This window comes from Callorhinus ursinus, unplaced genomic scaffold, assembly GCF_003265705.2.
Source record: "Callorhinus ursinus isolate GAN/ISIS: 27379988/994484 unplaced genomic scaffold, GSC_fseal_2.0 scaffold9, whole genome shotgun sequence".
Lineage (NCBI taxonomy): Eukaryota > Metazoa > Chordata > Mammalia > Carnivora > Otariidae > Callorhinus > Callorhinus ursinus.
In genome coordinates this window covers 61684050-61699418 of record NW_027397071.1, presented here as the reverse complement: position 1 = coordinate 61699418, position 15369 = coordinate 61684050, and the positions used below count along the sequence as shown (strand labels likewise).

The 15369-nt window shown below is 35.5% G+C and overlaps 1 protein-coding gene across 8 annotated transcripts in view; it reads right to left on the bottom strand.

Annotated features, from left to right (window-relative positions):
• FAF1 (Fas associated factor 1) overlaps positions 1–15369 on the bottom strand; it is a 487148-nt gene that overhangs the window by 89378 nt on the left and 382401 nt on the right. For all 8 annotated transcript variants that reach the window (XM_073896766.1, XM_025871569.2, XM_025871572.2 and 5 more), the window contains one exon: positions 3108–3244. In XM_073896766.1, coding sequence (XP_073752867.1) covers positions 3108–3244 — 137 coding nt within the window. The remainder of the gene's footprint in view (positions 1–3107; positions 3245–15369) is intronic.

Below are 15369 nucleotides of genomic sequence, written 5' to 3'. Positions count from 1 at the left end.
TCTTCTCTTCTTTCAAGACTATGGGCAAAGAACCCATCTTTCTTCAGGGCCTGAGCAGAGGTCTTCCTGTCCCATTGATGAAATAGGACAACAAGTAGTAAGCATCCTTGTTGGTGTTATTTTGGAGTAGGGATGGACTAACATTGTCTTTCAATGGTCTGTTTCTCAATTTTCCTTATGACCACTGGCAGCATGTTAGGGAGCGTGTGTGGTCCTCAACAAAAAAAATCATGGTACTGAGAAAGCAGAACTAGTTTTGTAGTCATAGTTCTAACTCTAGTTCCGCTACTTACAAACTATATCTCTAGTACCTAGAAATTGCCTAGCATGTCACAAGGGCTTAATAAATATTCACTTAGTAAATGAATAAAAAGTGAATGAATGACTGACTATAGCTCTCTAAGGATCAATTCCCTTTTCAGTCAAATGAAGATAATACTACCTCTGTATATAGGACACATGATCACTGGTAGTTATTATGAATATATAACAAATGGCAAAAAGTTTAAGAGTACCTTCAATGGAGATTTGTATACTGGGCAAATCTTTTGAGTTTCCCTTTCTTTCTTTCTTTTTTTTTAATTGTTTAGATTCTTTTTTTCCTTTATTATGTTATGTTAATCACATACATTACATCATTAGTTTTTGAGGTAGTGTTCCATGATTCATTGTTTGCGTATAACACCCAGTGCTCCATGAAGTACGTGCCCTCTTTAATACCCATCACCAGGCTAACCCATCCCCCCACCCCCTCCCCTCTGGAACCCTCAGTTTGTTTCTCAGAGTCCATAGTCTTTCATGGTTAATGAAGGGGGGGAAATCGGAGGGGGAGACAAACTGTAGTGGTTTTCAAACTTCTGTTTTTAGAACTTGTTTACACCCTTAGCAACTACTGAGCTCCTGAAATAAGTTTTATGTGGGTTATTTTTATCAACATTTACTGTGTTAGAAATTAAAGCTGAAATACTTAAAACATATTTATCAATTCATTAAAAATAATACTAAACCCATTACATGTTTATAAACACCAGATTTTTATGAAAAATGGCTCTATGTTCCATAGGGAAAAGTTTAGTAAGAAGAATGGTAATGTTTTCCCATTTTTGCAAATGTTTTTAACGTCTGGCTTAATAGAACATAACTGGATTCTCACATCTACTTCTATATTAAACCAGTTACAATATGTTGTCTTATGCCTTAGCTAAAATTTATGAAGCAAATCCAGCCTTACATAGATATATAGTTGAAAAAGGGAGGAGTATTGTAATAAATAATTATAAATATTCTTTGATACACCCAAACTGACAAGTGGAAGTTTCTTCAAGTATGTGAGGAATTTGAAACCATTAATGAACTTTTTGTACTTTGCTATATTAAGATCCACTGACCTAGCTCACTCTTCGAATGGATCTTTTACCTGTGCATTATTTTATAACATCATGCACTGGTCGTGTGGAAAATACTGGTTTACTGACTTAAGCATTTATCTTTAATGTTGACATAACTATATGATATCATTAAATGTTGACATAACTATATGATAACATTAAAGCTGATGTCATCAGAAAATTATATAAGCTGTCAGTCTTACGGTGGAGGATATAACATTTTGCTTAAAAGCTCAAATTTTATCAATGGCAACAAGTACTGTCAGCTCTCTTTTCTTGAAGTGATCAACTCACTTTGTTCATTCTGTAGAAAATGTTTGCCAAATACCCAGGCTATCTAAGTATAGTTTGTATGTCAGTTATTTCAAGTAAAAGTGATGTTCTCTAAGAAAAAATGACTAGTAGTTCAGCTCAAGCAACCACACAAGTGCTTTTCTTTGAGACTACCTTTGTACTCTGAAATGCAGCAGAAATGCATTCTCCATACCTCTTATTGTATCACACAAAGTATAAAAAGATTTAATAAAATAATTTAATTGCACATAATGGATGTAAAGAATATGACTACCAGTATAGTTTTGGTCATGACCTTGATTTGTGTGAAGGTGCCAATAGTTTTACACAAGACTGATTTTGTGCCACCAGTGCAAATGTCAACACAGTAAAAAAATGGAAAAGTCTTTTTACTGTCATGAAAATAATTTGACCTCATGAATCCACTGAAAGGGTTTAGAGGACCTCCAGAACCATGGACCATATTTTGAGAACCACTATTATAATACTGCCTCTGACAGGGAAAACAGGAATGAAATATTATTTTCATTATCCATTTACCCTACGCAATTCATTCCCCCTGTAGATCTTCTTTAGGACTGTTTATGAAACTCAATGCTCTAGTTACAGAGCAAACATAAAATACCAGAGGTTTTATTTTGAGTTTTAAAGGCACTAGAATTTACATCACACACTCCCATCATATTATCTGCTATAGAACTTTTGACTTAAATAGGGGTAAAAATAAAGTATCTCAAACACAAGCTTTAGCTTGGGGCCCTTGAAACATCTTTTTCCCTGGGGCATAGAAAAGATATGCTGTTTTCAATTTAAGCTGTGCTATAAATAAGGTAATATTTTATAATAATCCTTGGTGTTTATCAGTAACAGTAAAAAAAAAAATTCACTTTTTTTGTTTGTAAAGAATCTGTAATGCGTTCATAGGCATCCTATAGCTTCACGCCTTAGCACTGCATCCTAGACACAAATTCACACAATTAAGGGGAAACAACTACAACTGTGTGAACAATTAAATTGCAATATCCAGTCACTGGATTTTCTAGATAACTGAAGTTAAGCATTTCTTTCAACTAATCAACATTACAGAAAGAAATCAATACATGTATAAGAAATGTCATATTTGACAACTGATTATGAAGTGATTGCTAGTTTAGAGAATTTAGCAATTTTGAACATTTAACATGATTATGCTCTGTCCAAAGGGCTGTGCAACTTTATTAAGAAATTTCTGTTAGATTTTCATGCAGCATATTTCATTTTTCATAGATCCTATACTTTTTGAAGATGTTCTTCTTTAGCATATTCTATGTTTGAAAATACAAAGATGTGCACCCATATAGAGAATTACAGTCAACTTTGATGGTAAATATTATGTTATCACATACACAAGAAGACACTCTACCCCCCTTGTGACATGTACTTTACCTTGTATCACATTTAATACTTCATTAGATGATCGCTTTCCCATAATAATCAGAAAAAGTGGAAACTGATCTGTTTTTTGAGTCCGAATGGTTTGTGCAACAACACTGCCAAAATGTCTATTGCACATTGTCAGAAATCTAAAATGAGACAAAAGCCAAAGTTAATTTCATTTCAGAGTTTAATAAATTTACTAGTACCCCAACAGAAAACTCACTATTTTACTAATTATGTTAGTAATAATTAGATAGCCTGTCTGATATCAATATATAAAATCTTGCTATATTGAGTTTCAACTACATCTTAAATGATATAGAAATGACTATCATATAGAAAGGCAGGCAGCACACCCTAAATGGTGTCTGGGGCTGACAGCATAGGATTCTTAGTCTTAAACGTTGCAAGCTATGTTGACCTAGACTATGAGAAAAACAAACTGAATTTTAAGAGGAAATAATTTCTTAAATAGGACAAATATTGTATGGTACACAAATATTGTATGGTACAAAGTTAAATTGACTGGCAGCATCCTGGTCTAAACAGGATTTAGCAACATTTTCACAAGTCTTTAGAATCAAGAATTGTACTTTAGAATTGTGTTTTCTCCAGTAGTAGCAAGTCTTCTGGTTTCATACTTACCATGGGATAAAAATAATAATTCTAAGCTTTTGACCAAAAAAAGCTCAGAGATATTAGCATACTGAAGTCTAGCATTAGTATTCTTAACACGATCTGGAATAAATGAAAAAACTGATAAAGCTTTTCTCTTCTATTAGAGGACTGTTTGAAATTAGCATTTCTTTCAAGAGAAAAGGGTAGCTTATGATATGTTTTCAGATCTGATGGTAAAAAGTAAATGTCATAATAATAATGAATTATGAAAGACCAAATGCAAATATAGAATGCTTTAATAAGATCCAATTTAATAAAGTCTGTAAAAATAATGGACTTTTAATAACACAGGTCACAAAAGGCAAAACAGTGGAAATTCTGGGGACTAGCCACTGGTACTGGCTTATTAATTCTTAATTATGTTCATGAAAGGCAACTTAAATCGTGTGTTTTCTTATGCCTTATGATAATATTTTAGGTAACAACTCCTCTGAAATGTATGTTCTAGCTGATGAGCAAAATCCTGTTGTCACATGCATTAGAAGGTAAATCTATTTGAAAAGACAAACGGCATTAAAATGTCATGTGCTCAGATTCATTTGATAACCAAATTCAAAACAGAATCAAACCTCTTAATTTTTAAAGCCAATATATCTCTTGTCTATAGACATTCATTCCAGAAATTTAGGTTGAATTCTCCACAAAACCTGTGCTGTGACTATAAAAGTAGACCATGTTAAGGGCCACTAGAACTGTCAGCAAGAGTGTCAAGACAAGTTAGCACCACCGCAATAAGTTCATTGGGAGGCGGTTTCATATTTACATTTGGAGCAGCAATAACCAGACTTCATGGCAATTTGAAATGACAAGGCCCTAAGAAATCCATTGTTGGCCATGAAATATCAGTGCTCCCATGAAAATTCAGATCTTCACATTCCAGAACTATTACATGATAAAAGGTGCTCAAGCAGCCTAAGCCTCTGGTACCAAATTTCATACCCATATAGCTTTAATTCATCAACAGAGATGTGTAGATCAGGACACTAGAAAGTTAGGATCTCATTTTTCTTTCTGCTCTTACGAAAATATTTGAAGTCTATCTTGATCCTGATTTGATCACTGTTGACCTCTGAATTTAAGGATGTCAAAAAACAGTTGGAATGTCATTGCCTACAAAAGGGAGAAAATAAGTCCTTGTTGCTTTCACACCAATGGATTAAGTGGATATCACACAGTAGATGCCCATCACAGCACTAGCCTCACAAGTGATATTAAATACTAATACTAAACAAGATACCCCCAAAAAAGGAAGGGAGGAAAGAAAAGGAAGGAAGGAAAGAAAGAGAGAGGGAGGCGGGCAGGCAGGCAGACTGGCTAGCTTAATGGTTTAAAGAATTCAATTTCAAGGTAATTTTGCCCGGAAATTGTGTACTTCCCAAATTGTCTTTTTATGAAAATGAGCTAGAAGGAAAAACAATTATGAGAATATAGGTATCTTATTAGGTTTAAATTAATATACAGCACAAATTTCAAAACTTTATAAAACATATTCAAGAGAGATACAGCCTTCAAAGGTACATTAGCTGTTCAATTAATTATAAAAAACAACATGATCAGTTTTTTTGCCAGGTATTGGCAAGTCATTCTAATGTTTTGGAAGTAGCTGAGAAATACACAGGGATCCCGCAGCCAGTTGATGCTTCCTAGTGGCCTTAACTAACAATTTGTTCTAATCAAAGAGAGACTTTGTTAAAATTTTAATTAATCTAAATTAATCTTCCTAGGATCTGAATCATGTTTACTTTGAGATTTTCAAATTATAATAATTGAGAGCCTGTAGGGCCAATGGACAGCCCCAAATTACAAAATTCCTACTTATTAGTTCCTTCCATTACAATTTACAAGAACTTCACAATGCAGATATCAAATCTTTCTCATGGCTGGGGGACTCTGCTTCTTCCTCCCAACATCATTCACAGCATGAAGTTATCATTCACAGTATACTACCAACTGCAAAAGTCCAGTTCAAAACATTAGCACAAAAACAGACAAGGGAAAATCAAATTGTTTCAAGAGAAAAAATGTGGTTCTCATAACTGCGGCATTGTCTTCCCTTTTAAAGAGATAAAAGTGTGCTGGTGCATCTAATGGCAGCACCAAACTTGTCAGTCTAACTGCATATGGTGTTCATGAGAGTCAGGTGTCATGAAGGGATAATTGGTTTCCACAGCAATTGGATTCCTGCAATCCTAAAACCAAAAGGGGAAGCAATGGCAACTGTTCTGTGGCAAGGAGAAATGGCTTTGTTTTTTAATTATAAAAGATTTAAATAAATGAAACCTACTCATCATATATCTATTTGATAAGAGAGAGTAAGTTGCCAAATCAACCCCCAAAACCAAAAGCTAAAGTGACAAATTTGAAAAGACAAAGAACAAACGCCCTCACTAAGAGGGTAAAGTGAAGGTGGGAGGAATGGGGGTAGGGAGGAAGGGGAAGAAGAAGGAAGGGTTGAGAAAATGAATGAAAACAGTTAATGACAAATCAGGTACAAAATAGCAACTCATTGGTCCCTGGGGGCTGGGTGGTAGAAGTGGTGGTGGGGTTAGTGAGTGAGAAGTCTCAAACTTCTGCCTTACTGAAGAAACAAAATATAATTAAGTAGCTCATATTCACCAGTTATTATTAGAAATCTAAAATTAGAAAGATACAATCTTATCTTTTAATCTGAAGTTTGGGGAGAAAAACAAGCAGAACATCTAATGGCTAGCATATATTAATCATTAGTAAAATTTTCAGTCTTTGAAGCATAGATCTTTTCTATCTTGCTAATGGAAACCAGGATTACTAATAAATCAGATAGGGGAAGAAGTAATCTCATTTTAATTCAAAACAGGATATAGTTTAGTTTCTTTCAAAGTCATAATTAAACCAGTCACTGACTTTTATTAAGCTGTATTCCAACATAAAATATATACTAAAAGAAAAAGCAAATTAGGGGGAGAGTGGTGAAATTCCACAAACATTTACTGACTACCTACAATAAACCAGGTAATGTAAAAGGAGGCACATCTGATAAAAAAAATGGAAGCAGAAAACTGCTAATGACTGTGTGAGGCTTCCTGATAATTACATTTCAATATGACCTCCAAAGAAGCCTCGGATGCAAAATGGGAATAACACGTATTTTTAAAACACATATTCTTATAAGATACAAAAAGTTTACTCAGGATTATGCTCAAAATATGGTATGCCCTTAACATTGGTAGCTATTTTATTATTAACTGCATAATGATATTTAACATTTTTATCACAACTACTTTCAGGATTAAAATGATAGCTTATATCTATGGGCCAACACTGATATTTTGCATAGTAAGAATTGTTGACTAAAAAATATAGTCACTGGTTTTATATTAATTTAGAGAATAAAAGGGCAAGTATTAATATTTGGAAAATAAGAAAATACATGATGCTGCAGCTGTGATACTACAAACTTTACACATTTAAAGGTGGATATTATAGGCACAATACAGTTATATAGCTAAATGCAATCAGAATCTGCTTTTCCAAACTTAACTCATCTTTAATAAAAGAAAAATTAAAAAGTGGATACAGAACTAAAATAACTATTTTTTAATTAAGAAGGCTCTTCCTCTTAAAACAGACCAAATTAGCAGTTTTTGCTATAGTAATAATCCTAGTTACTTACACATATTCCTTCATGTGTCGAGGGTTTTTTTTATCATCAGTAGAAAAACCAGAACATAAGATAGAGAAAGGAACCTAGAGATCATCTACCTATCTACCCAACACACAATTCTCCTTTCTTCCCCTTTTCCCTTTAATAGGAAAATTAAAGCCAAGGTTCTTTATTTTTTTTAATTTTATTATGTTATGTTAGTCACCATACAGTACATCATTACTTTTTGATGTACTGTTCCGTGATTCATTGTTTTCGTATAACACCCAGTGCTCCATGCAATTAAGGAGGCTTAATATTACCATCATTGGGCTAACCCATCCCCCCACCCCCTCCCCTCTAAAACCCTCAGTTTGTTTCTCAGAGTCCATAGTCTCTCATGGTTCATCTCCTCCTCCGATTTCCCCCCTTCATTTTCCCCTTCCTTCTCCTAATGTCCTCCATGCTATTCCTTATGTTCCACAAATAAGTGAAACCATATGATAATTGACTTTCTCTGCTTAACTTATTTCACTTAGCATAATCCCCTCCAGTTCCATCCATGTCGATGCAAATGGTGGATATTCATCCTTTCTGATGGCTGAGTAATATTCCATTGTATATATGAACCACATCTTCTTTATCCATTCGTCTGTTGAAGGGCATCTTGGCTCTTTCCACAGTTTGGCTATTGTGGACATTACTGCTATGAACATTGGGGTGCATATGGCCCTTCTTTTCACTACATCTGTGTCTTTGGGGTAAATGCCCAGACGTGCAATTGCTGGGTCATAGGGTAGCTCTATTTTTAATTTTTTGAGGAACCTCCACACTCTTTTCTAAAGTGGCTGTACCAACTTGCATTCCCACCAACAGTCTAAGAGGGTTCCCCTTTCTCCACAACCTCTCCAACATTTGTTGTTTCTTGCCTTGTCAATATTTGCCATTCTAACTGGTGTAAGGTGGTATCTCAATGTGGTTTTGATTTGAATTTCCCTGATAAGCCAAGGTTCTTTAATGTGTGAAGTGACACTTGTCAAGTTACTAGCACTGCTAAGCATACCAAAATCAGGCCAGCCAAAGAGTTTTGTCTCTTACCACAACATCATTTCTGTGAGTCTGCAATGCCTATCCAATTGTTCACCTCATTTCTGGAGTTCGCACTGGGAATGACCTTCAGCATCCCTGACACATGCCCCTTTGTCCTTTGAGGGTGACTTTGATTTTTGGAAATAGTCTTACATCTGATTCAAACTGAGTTAGGTAAACAAGGTACATGACTAAGTTGGGAGACAATGACTATATAGGCAGTGATCTTCAAACTTTAATGGCTTAGGAATCACCTAGGGAGTTAAAAAAATTTTTTTTTTCAAGATGAATGAATGAATTCATTTATTTATTTTGAGAGAGAGAGCATGCCAGCCCATGAGCAGGAAGGGCAGAGGGAGAGGGAGAGAGAATCTGAAGCAGACTCCACGCTGAGCGTGGTGCCCAACATGGGGCTCGGTCTCACAATCCTGAGATCACGACCTGAGCCAAAACCAAGAGTTGGTCGCTTAACCAATTGCGCCACCCTGGTGCCCCTAGGGAGTTTATTCTAAAAGGCAAGTTCCTCAGCCCCATCCTTCAGAGATTCTGATTCAGTAGATCTGGGGAAAGACTCAGGAAATTGCCTGTTTTAATAAGCTGCCAACCCACCCAGGTGATTGTGATGTAAGTGATCGCTGGACCACACTGAGAAACACTGCTTTCAGGACACAGGACTGTTTTCCTTGTAAGGCTTTAGGCTGTCTTGGAATGCAATTCTTTAAGAAGTTGTCCCCAAAATATTTTGGGCAACAGCAGTTTCAGTGGAGCATATATCTACTTTCCTGAGGTGATGATCACATTGAAGATGTTAATTCTCACTTGCTTCATTTGTGTAGGTGAGCTGCAATGTCTCTGTGAGACAAATAAAAATATACCTCTAATGCCTGTGAACTATAGGTGATACAGAAAAACAAAGGAGGGAAGGGGAGGCTTCAACATAAAATAGGGAACATCTCATTGAAAAGTTGGTATTTGGTTAAAGACTCAAAAAAGGTGAAGGAGGAAGTGAAACACATATCTTTGGGAAGAGAATTCCAGGCAGAAAGAACAGCAAATACCAAGACCTTGAACTTGGAGAGTATCTAGCATATTTTAAAGGTAAAAAGGAGGTTAGTATAGCTAGAGCAGAGTGAAGCATAAAAGACAAAACTGATCATTTTGACTATTTCTATACGGTAAAAAACAGCTTAACAGATAAACAGGGGAAAAATTCTGAATTTCAAAGCACAGAAAAAGGGCTAATTTCCCTAATATATAAAGAACTCTTTACAATAAGGAAAAGATCAACAATTTATGAAGACAGCTCCCAGAAATGGAAGTAGTAGTGGCTCATAAACATGTGAAAAGATACTCAAAATAACTCATAATGAATTAACTTCTAATGAAAGCTACACTAAGAGGGATGCCTGGCTGGCTCAGTTGTTGGAGTGTGCAACTCTTGATTTTGGGGTTGTGAGTTCCAGTCCCACACTGAGTGTAGAGATTGCTTAAATAAATAAACTTAAAAAAAATAAAGCTACACTAAGAAACTATTTTTCATATGCAAATTAATAAAGCAAGGTTATACGGATATAGGCACACTTGTACACTATTAGAGTGAAATTGGCACCAACTCCCTTGTGGGTAATTTGCCAATGTCTATGAAAATTAACAGCACACACATACCCTTTTCTTTCTTCCAACTTTTTATTTAAATTCCAGTTAGTTAACATACAGTGTAATATTAGTTTCAGGTGTAGGATTTAGTGATTCATTACTTACATGCAACACCCAGTGCCCATCACAAGTCCCCTCCTTAATACCCAGCACCCATTTAACCCATTCCTCACCCACCTCCTCTCCACCCACCCTCAGTTTGTTCTTTATAGTTAAGAGTCTGTTTTATGGTTTGCCTCTCTTCCCCCCGTTGCCGCTATATTCATCTGTTAAAAGAATGCACACATACTCTTAACCTAGCACTCCTACATCTGGGAATTTAGTTTAGATATATTTTCACGTGGGAAATCATCTAAATATACTGTTACTATTGAATTGTAGTAGCAGAATATTGGATGTCCATGTGTAGGAAGGATCTTATTAAAGAAATTATAGTATCTTATGGAATTTAAAGGGATAATATTTAGCCACAAAACAGAGTTCTTTATGAACTGATATGGAATATCTTTAACATTTAATGTTAGTGGAAAAAGTAGTGTGTTGAATAGTCTTTACCATTTGTTTAAAATGGGAAAAGTAAGTATATATTAGCTTGTTTATACACATAAGATAATCTCTGGATGGATAAATAACAGTGCCTCTAGGGAGGGTAACTTAGAGACAGGAGTAAGTACGAGACTTTTCATTTCATACCTTTTTATACCTTTTGAGTTTTGATTAATGTGCATTTATTAGCCAGTTAGGAAATATCAAATTTGAAAGATAGTAAGTCCCTTAAAAAATAAAAATTGCATGTAACATCAATTCCATTAACTTTTTAAAAATTTAAACTCAATTCATTAACATATAGTGTATTATTAGTTTCAGAGGTAGAGTTCAGTGATTCATCAGTTGTATATAACACCCGGTGCTCATTATATCACGTGCCCTCCTTAATGTCCATCACCCAGTTACCCCATCCCCCACACCCCGCTCCCCTCCAGCAACCCTCAGTTTGTTTCCTATGGTTAAGAGTCTCTTATGGTTTGTCTCCCTCTCTGATTACATCTTGTTTTTCCCTCCCTTCCTCTATGCTCCTCTGTTTTGTTTCTTAAATTCCATATATGAATGAAATCATATGATAATTGTCTTTCTCTGACTTATTTCGCTTAGCATAGTACTCTCTAGTTCCATCCACATCATTGCAAATGGCAAGATTTCTTTTTTTTTTGATGGGTAAGTAATATTCCATGTATATATACACTACACCTTCTTTATTCATTCATCTGTTGATAGACATCTGGACTCTTTCCATAGTTTGGCTATTGTGAACACTGCTGCTATAAACATTGGGGTACAGGTGCTCCTTCGGATCACTACATTTGTATCTGGGGTATATACCTGGTAGTGCAATTGCTGGATCATAGGGTAGCTCTATTTTTAGGTTTTTGAGGAACCTCCATACTGTTTTCCAGAGTGGCTGCACCAGCCTGCATTCCCACCAGCAGTGTAAGAGGGTTCCCCTTTCTCCACATCCTCACCAACATTTGTTGTTTCCTGTTTTGTTAATTTTAGCCATTCTGACTGGTGTGAGGTGGTATCTCATTCTGGTTTTGATTGTATTTTCCTGATGCCAAGTGATGTTGAGCACGTTTTCATGTGTCTGTCAGCCATTTGGATGTCTTTGCAGAAATGTCTGTTCATGTCTTCTGCCCATTTCTTGATTGGATTATTTGTTCTTTGGGTGTTGAGTTTGGTAAGTTCTTTATAGATTTTGGATACTAGGCCTTTATCTGATATGTCATTTGCAAATATCTTCTATTCTGTAGGTTGTCTTTTGGTTTCGTTGACTGTTTCCTTTGCTGTGCAAAAGCTTTTTATTTTGATGGAGTCCCAATAGCTCATTTTTGCCTTTGTTTCCCTTTCCTTTGGAGATGTGTCTAGCCAGAAGTTGCTGCGGCCAAGGTCAAAGAGATTGCTGCCTGTGGTCTCTTCTAGGATTTTGATGGATTCTTGTCTCACATTTTAGGTCTTTCATCCATTTTAGTCTATTTTTGTGTATGGTGTAAGAAAATGGTCCAGTTTCACTCTTCTGCATGTGGCTGTCCAATTTTCCCAACACCATTTATTGAAGAGACTGTCTTTTTTCCACTGGATATTCTTTCCCGCTTTGTTGAAGATTAGTTGACCACAGAGTTGAGGGTCCATTTCTGGGTTCTCTATTCTGTTCCACTGATCTATGTGTCTGTTTTTGTGCCAATACCATACTGCCTTAATGATTACAGCTCTGTAATATAGCTTGAAGTCTGGAATTGTGATGCCACCAGCTTTTGTTTTCTTTTTCAACTTTCCTTTGGCTCTTCGGGGTCTTTTCTGGTTCCATACAAATTTTAGGATTATTTGTTCCAGCTTTCTAAAAAATGTTGATGGTATTTTGATAGGGATTGCATTGAATGTATGGATTGCTCTGGGAAGCACAAACATTTTAACAATATTTGTTCTTCCAATCCATGAGCATGGAACATCTTTCCATTTCTTTGTGTCTTTCTCAGTTTATTTCATGAGTGTTCTACAGTTTTCAGAGTACAGATCCTTTACCTCTTTGGTTAGGTTTATTCCTAGGTATCTGGTGGTTTTTGGTGCAATTGTAAATGGGATAGATTCCTTAATTTCTCTTTCTTCTGTCTCGTTGTTAGTGTATAGAAATGCAACTGACTTCTGTGCACTGATTTTATATCCTGCCACTTTGGTGAATTCCTGTATGAGCTCTAGCAATTTTGGGGTAGAGTCTTTTGGGTTTTCCACATAGAGTATCACAGTTGCATAAACTTTTAACACAATATTAAACACATTTGTCTATTTTTTATTGGTCTTTTGTTCAAATATATCTTTTCCTTTTTGTGGTAATTACTATATGAATGAATACAATCTTTTAGCCTTCTATGCAATAGTAATCGAACTGGCATGTTACTTAAGTTTGAATAATATTCCATTGAGTAGATGTATATGTTGCTATATTCATAACTATTCACCTGCAGCTAGATTTTTCTTTCTAGTTTTTTATCATTATAAATAATACTGGGATAAATAACCAGAAGTATTTCCTTAAGACAAAAAGTCTGTACAGTGGAATTACAGGGTAAAAAGGTAAAATCACTTAATGACTACTGATCTATATTATCAGTATGTATCAGTCATTTCCTAAAAGGATGGTATAATGTCTCTCAATGAAAATGCAAATACTGTATGCATGTTAGAACACAGCCAAACTAAAGACAAATTTAAGAAAACACAGGTGAGATTTTGGGAAGATTTAATCTAAAAAGCATCCCTTACCTGTCTGAGGTTTATTGGACTTCCCAGTAACAGTAAACTGTTAAATTGTCTCAAATGATTAGTAGAGTTTTAAAAAAAAGCAATTAACTTCTTAATTTATCTCCTTATTTCACTCAAATGAAAAGGCTTTGAGGCACTGACAGTTTAATGACTATCGGGTCATTATTTATACTAATTTTTTGGAAGGACAATAATCATAAATAGATAATTAGCTTTTTCTCACCACTAGTAAGAACATAAACATTCATTTTAAGTACCCCATATAAATCTTAGTTGGGAGGAATAACAGAGAATATCTAATCCAATCTCTTATCAAATGCAAAGATTCTTCCTGTAGCAATGTAAAGAGAAGATTCATTTTCCAGGGCTGTATAAGACAGTAAATTTAGGTTAAATGATAGATAATATTTTTTTTGTGTTCTGCCTTTTACCAATTAATCAATATTTAGGAGGGCCTACTAAATATATGACAAGATAAGACATGGTTTCTGTCCTTAAGATACTAAGGATATTTTGGGTTTGGTAAATCAAGGCCTGTAAACAGGAAATATAATCTGGTATTTAACTGGGGCCTGGATTTAGTGGTTCAGATGAAGTGCTGGAGAGATTCAGAGAAGGGGCCCAGAAGTCAGGGAGAATTTTGTATTCCATGATGGTACTCCTAGACAGCTATTAGAAGGAGACAAATCATCCCTTATTCACCTCTGCATTCCTAGCACCTAGTGACTAATTATATTTATTACGTGAATAAGCCAATTCAGCCTCGTTAACTTTTATCTCCACTATAACAATGCTGATCACACAACTTTCCTTTACCTCTTCCAACCACTTCTGAAATCAATTTAATTAAGATGGTTGGCATGAATTATCATGGTCTCTAAAACCTCTTCCACTGTGCTTCTATCACCATAGGCATTTGGACCCTCAAAATAAGCAGGTATTGGTCCACAAGTTCATGACTTTAAGCTTCCCTTCTGATTTTTTAGCATACTGCAGTTTTCACATAATTTCATCCTGTCACCACCCACTGACCGAAAATGTGATTTTAAAGACGTGTAAAATATTGAAACATTAACATATTAGGGGTGCCTAGATGGCATTGCAAGCAGTGTAATTCTGTAGGAAGAACAGACGTAGGCATCAAACAAACCTGATTTTGTCACTTACTAGTTGTTTCTTTGGATAACTTAATTGCTCTGAGCCTTAGCTTTCTAATACATAAAATGAAGATAATGATACCTATTTTTAGAATTGGTCTGCAGATTATTTAATATTCTTTTTCCTTTCTTTTACGTGCTTCAGAATCAAAATCAGTTTTTTCTTTATCCCCCGCCCCCCTGTGGATATGGCAAAATGTTTCATAATAAATTATGATAGCAGTATCAGACTTACATCACTAAACAAGGAGTTATGCTTAGCACCATGCTTGGCACTGTATTATATTGCTTTATAACTTCTACATTATGCATCAGCATCCTTGTAAAATAAGATCATGCCCTATTCTAGGGTAGAGATTTGAAGATAGCTATTTTTTCATACTGTCATGTTCCCTGATTCCCCCCCCCTGCAAAATTTGGAGACTTTGTGATTTTTATTATTATATAAAAAATTTTCAGCATGGTCTATTTTAGAGTTGGTTGGCTTCTCTTGGAACACTGACACTTATACATAATTTCCTTATGTATCTGATTATTTATTTATAAAGATTTTGAGATAGAGTGAGAGAGAGAGAGAGAGAGAGATCACAAGCAGGAAGGAAGGGTAGGGAGGAGAAGCAAACTCCCCAGTGAGCAGGGAGCCCGATGTGGGACTGGATCCCAGGATTCTGGGATCATGACCAGAGCCGCAGGCAGGCGCTTAACCATCTGAGCCACCCAGGCACCCTGTATTTGATTTTTAAAAAAGTTTTTA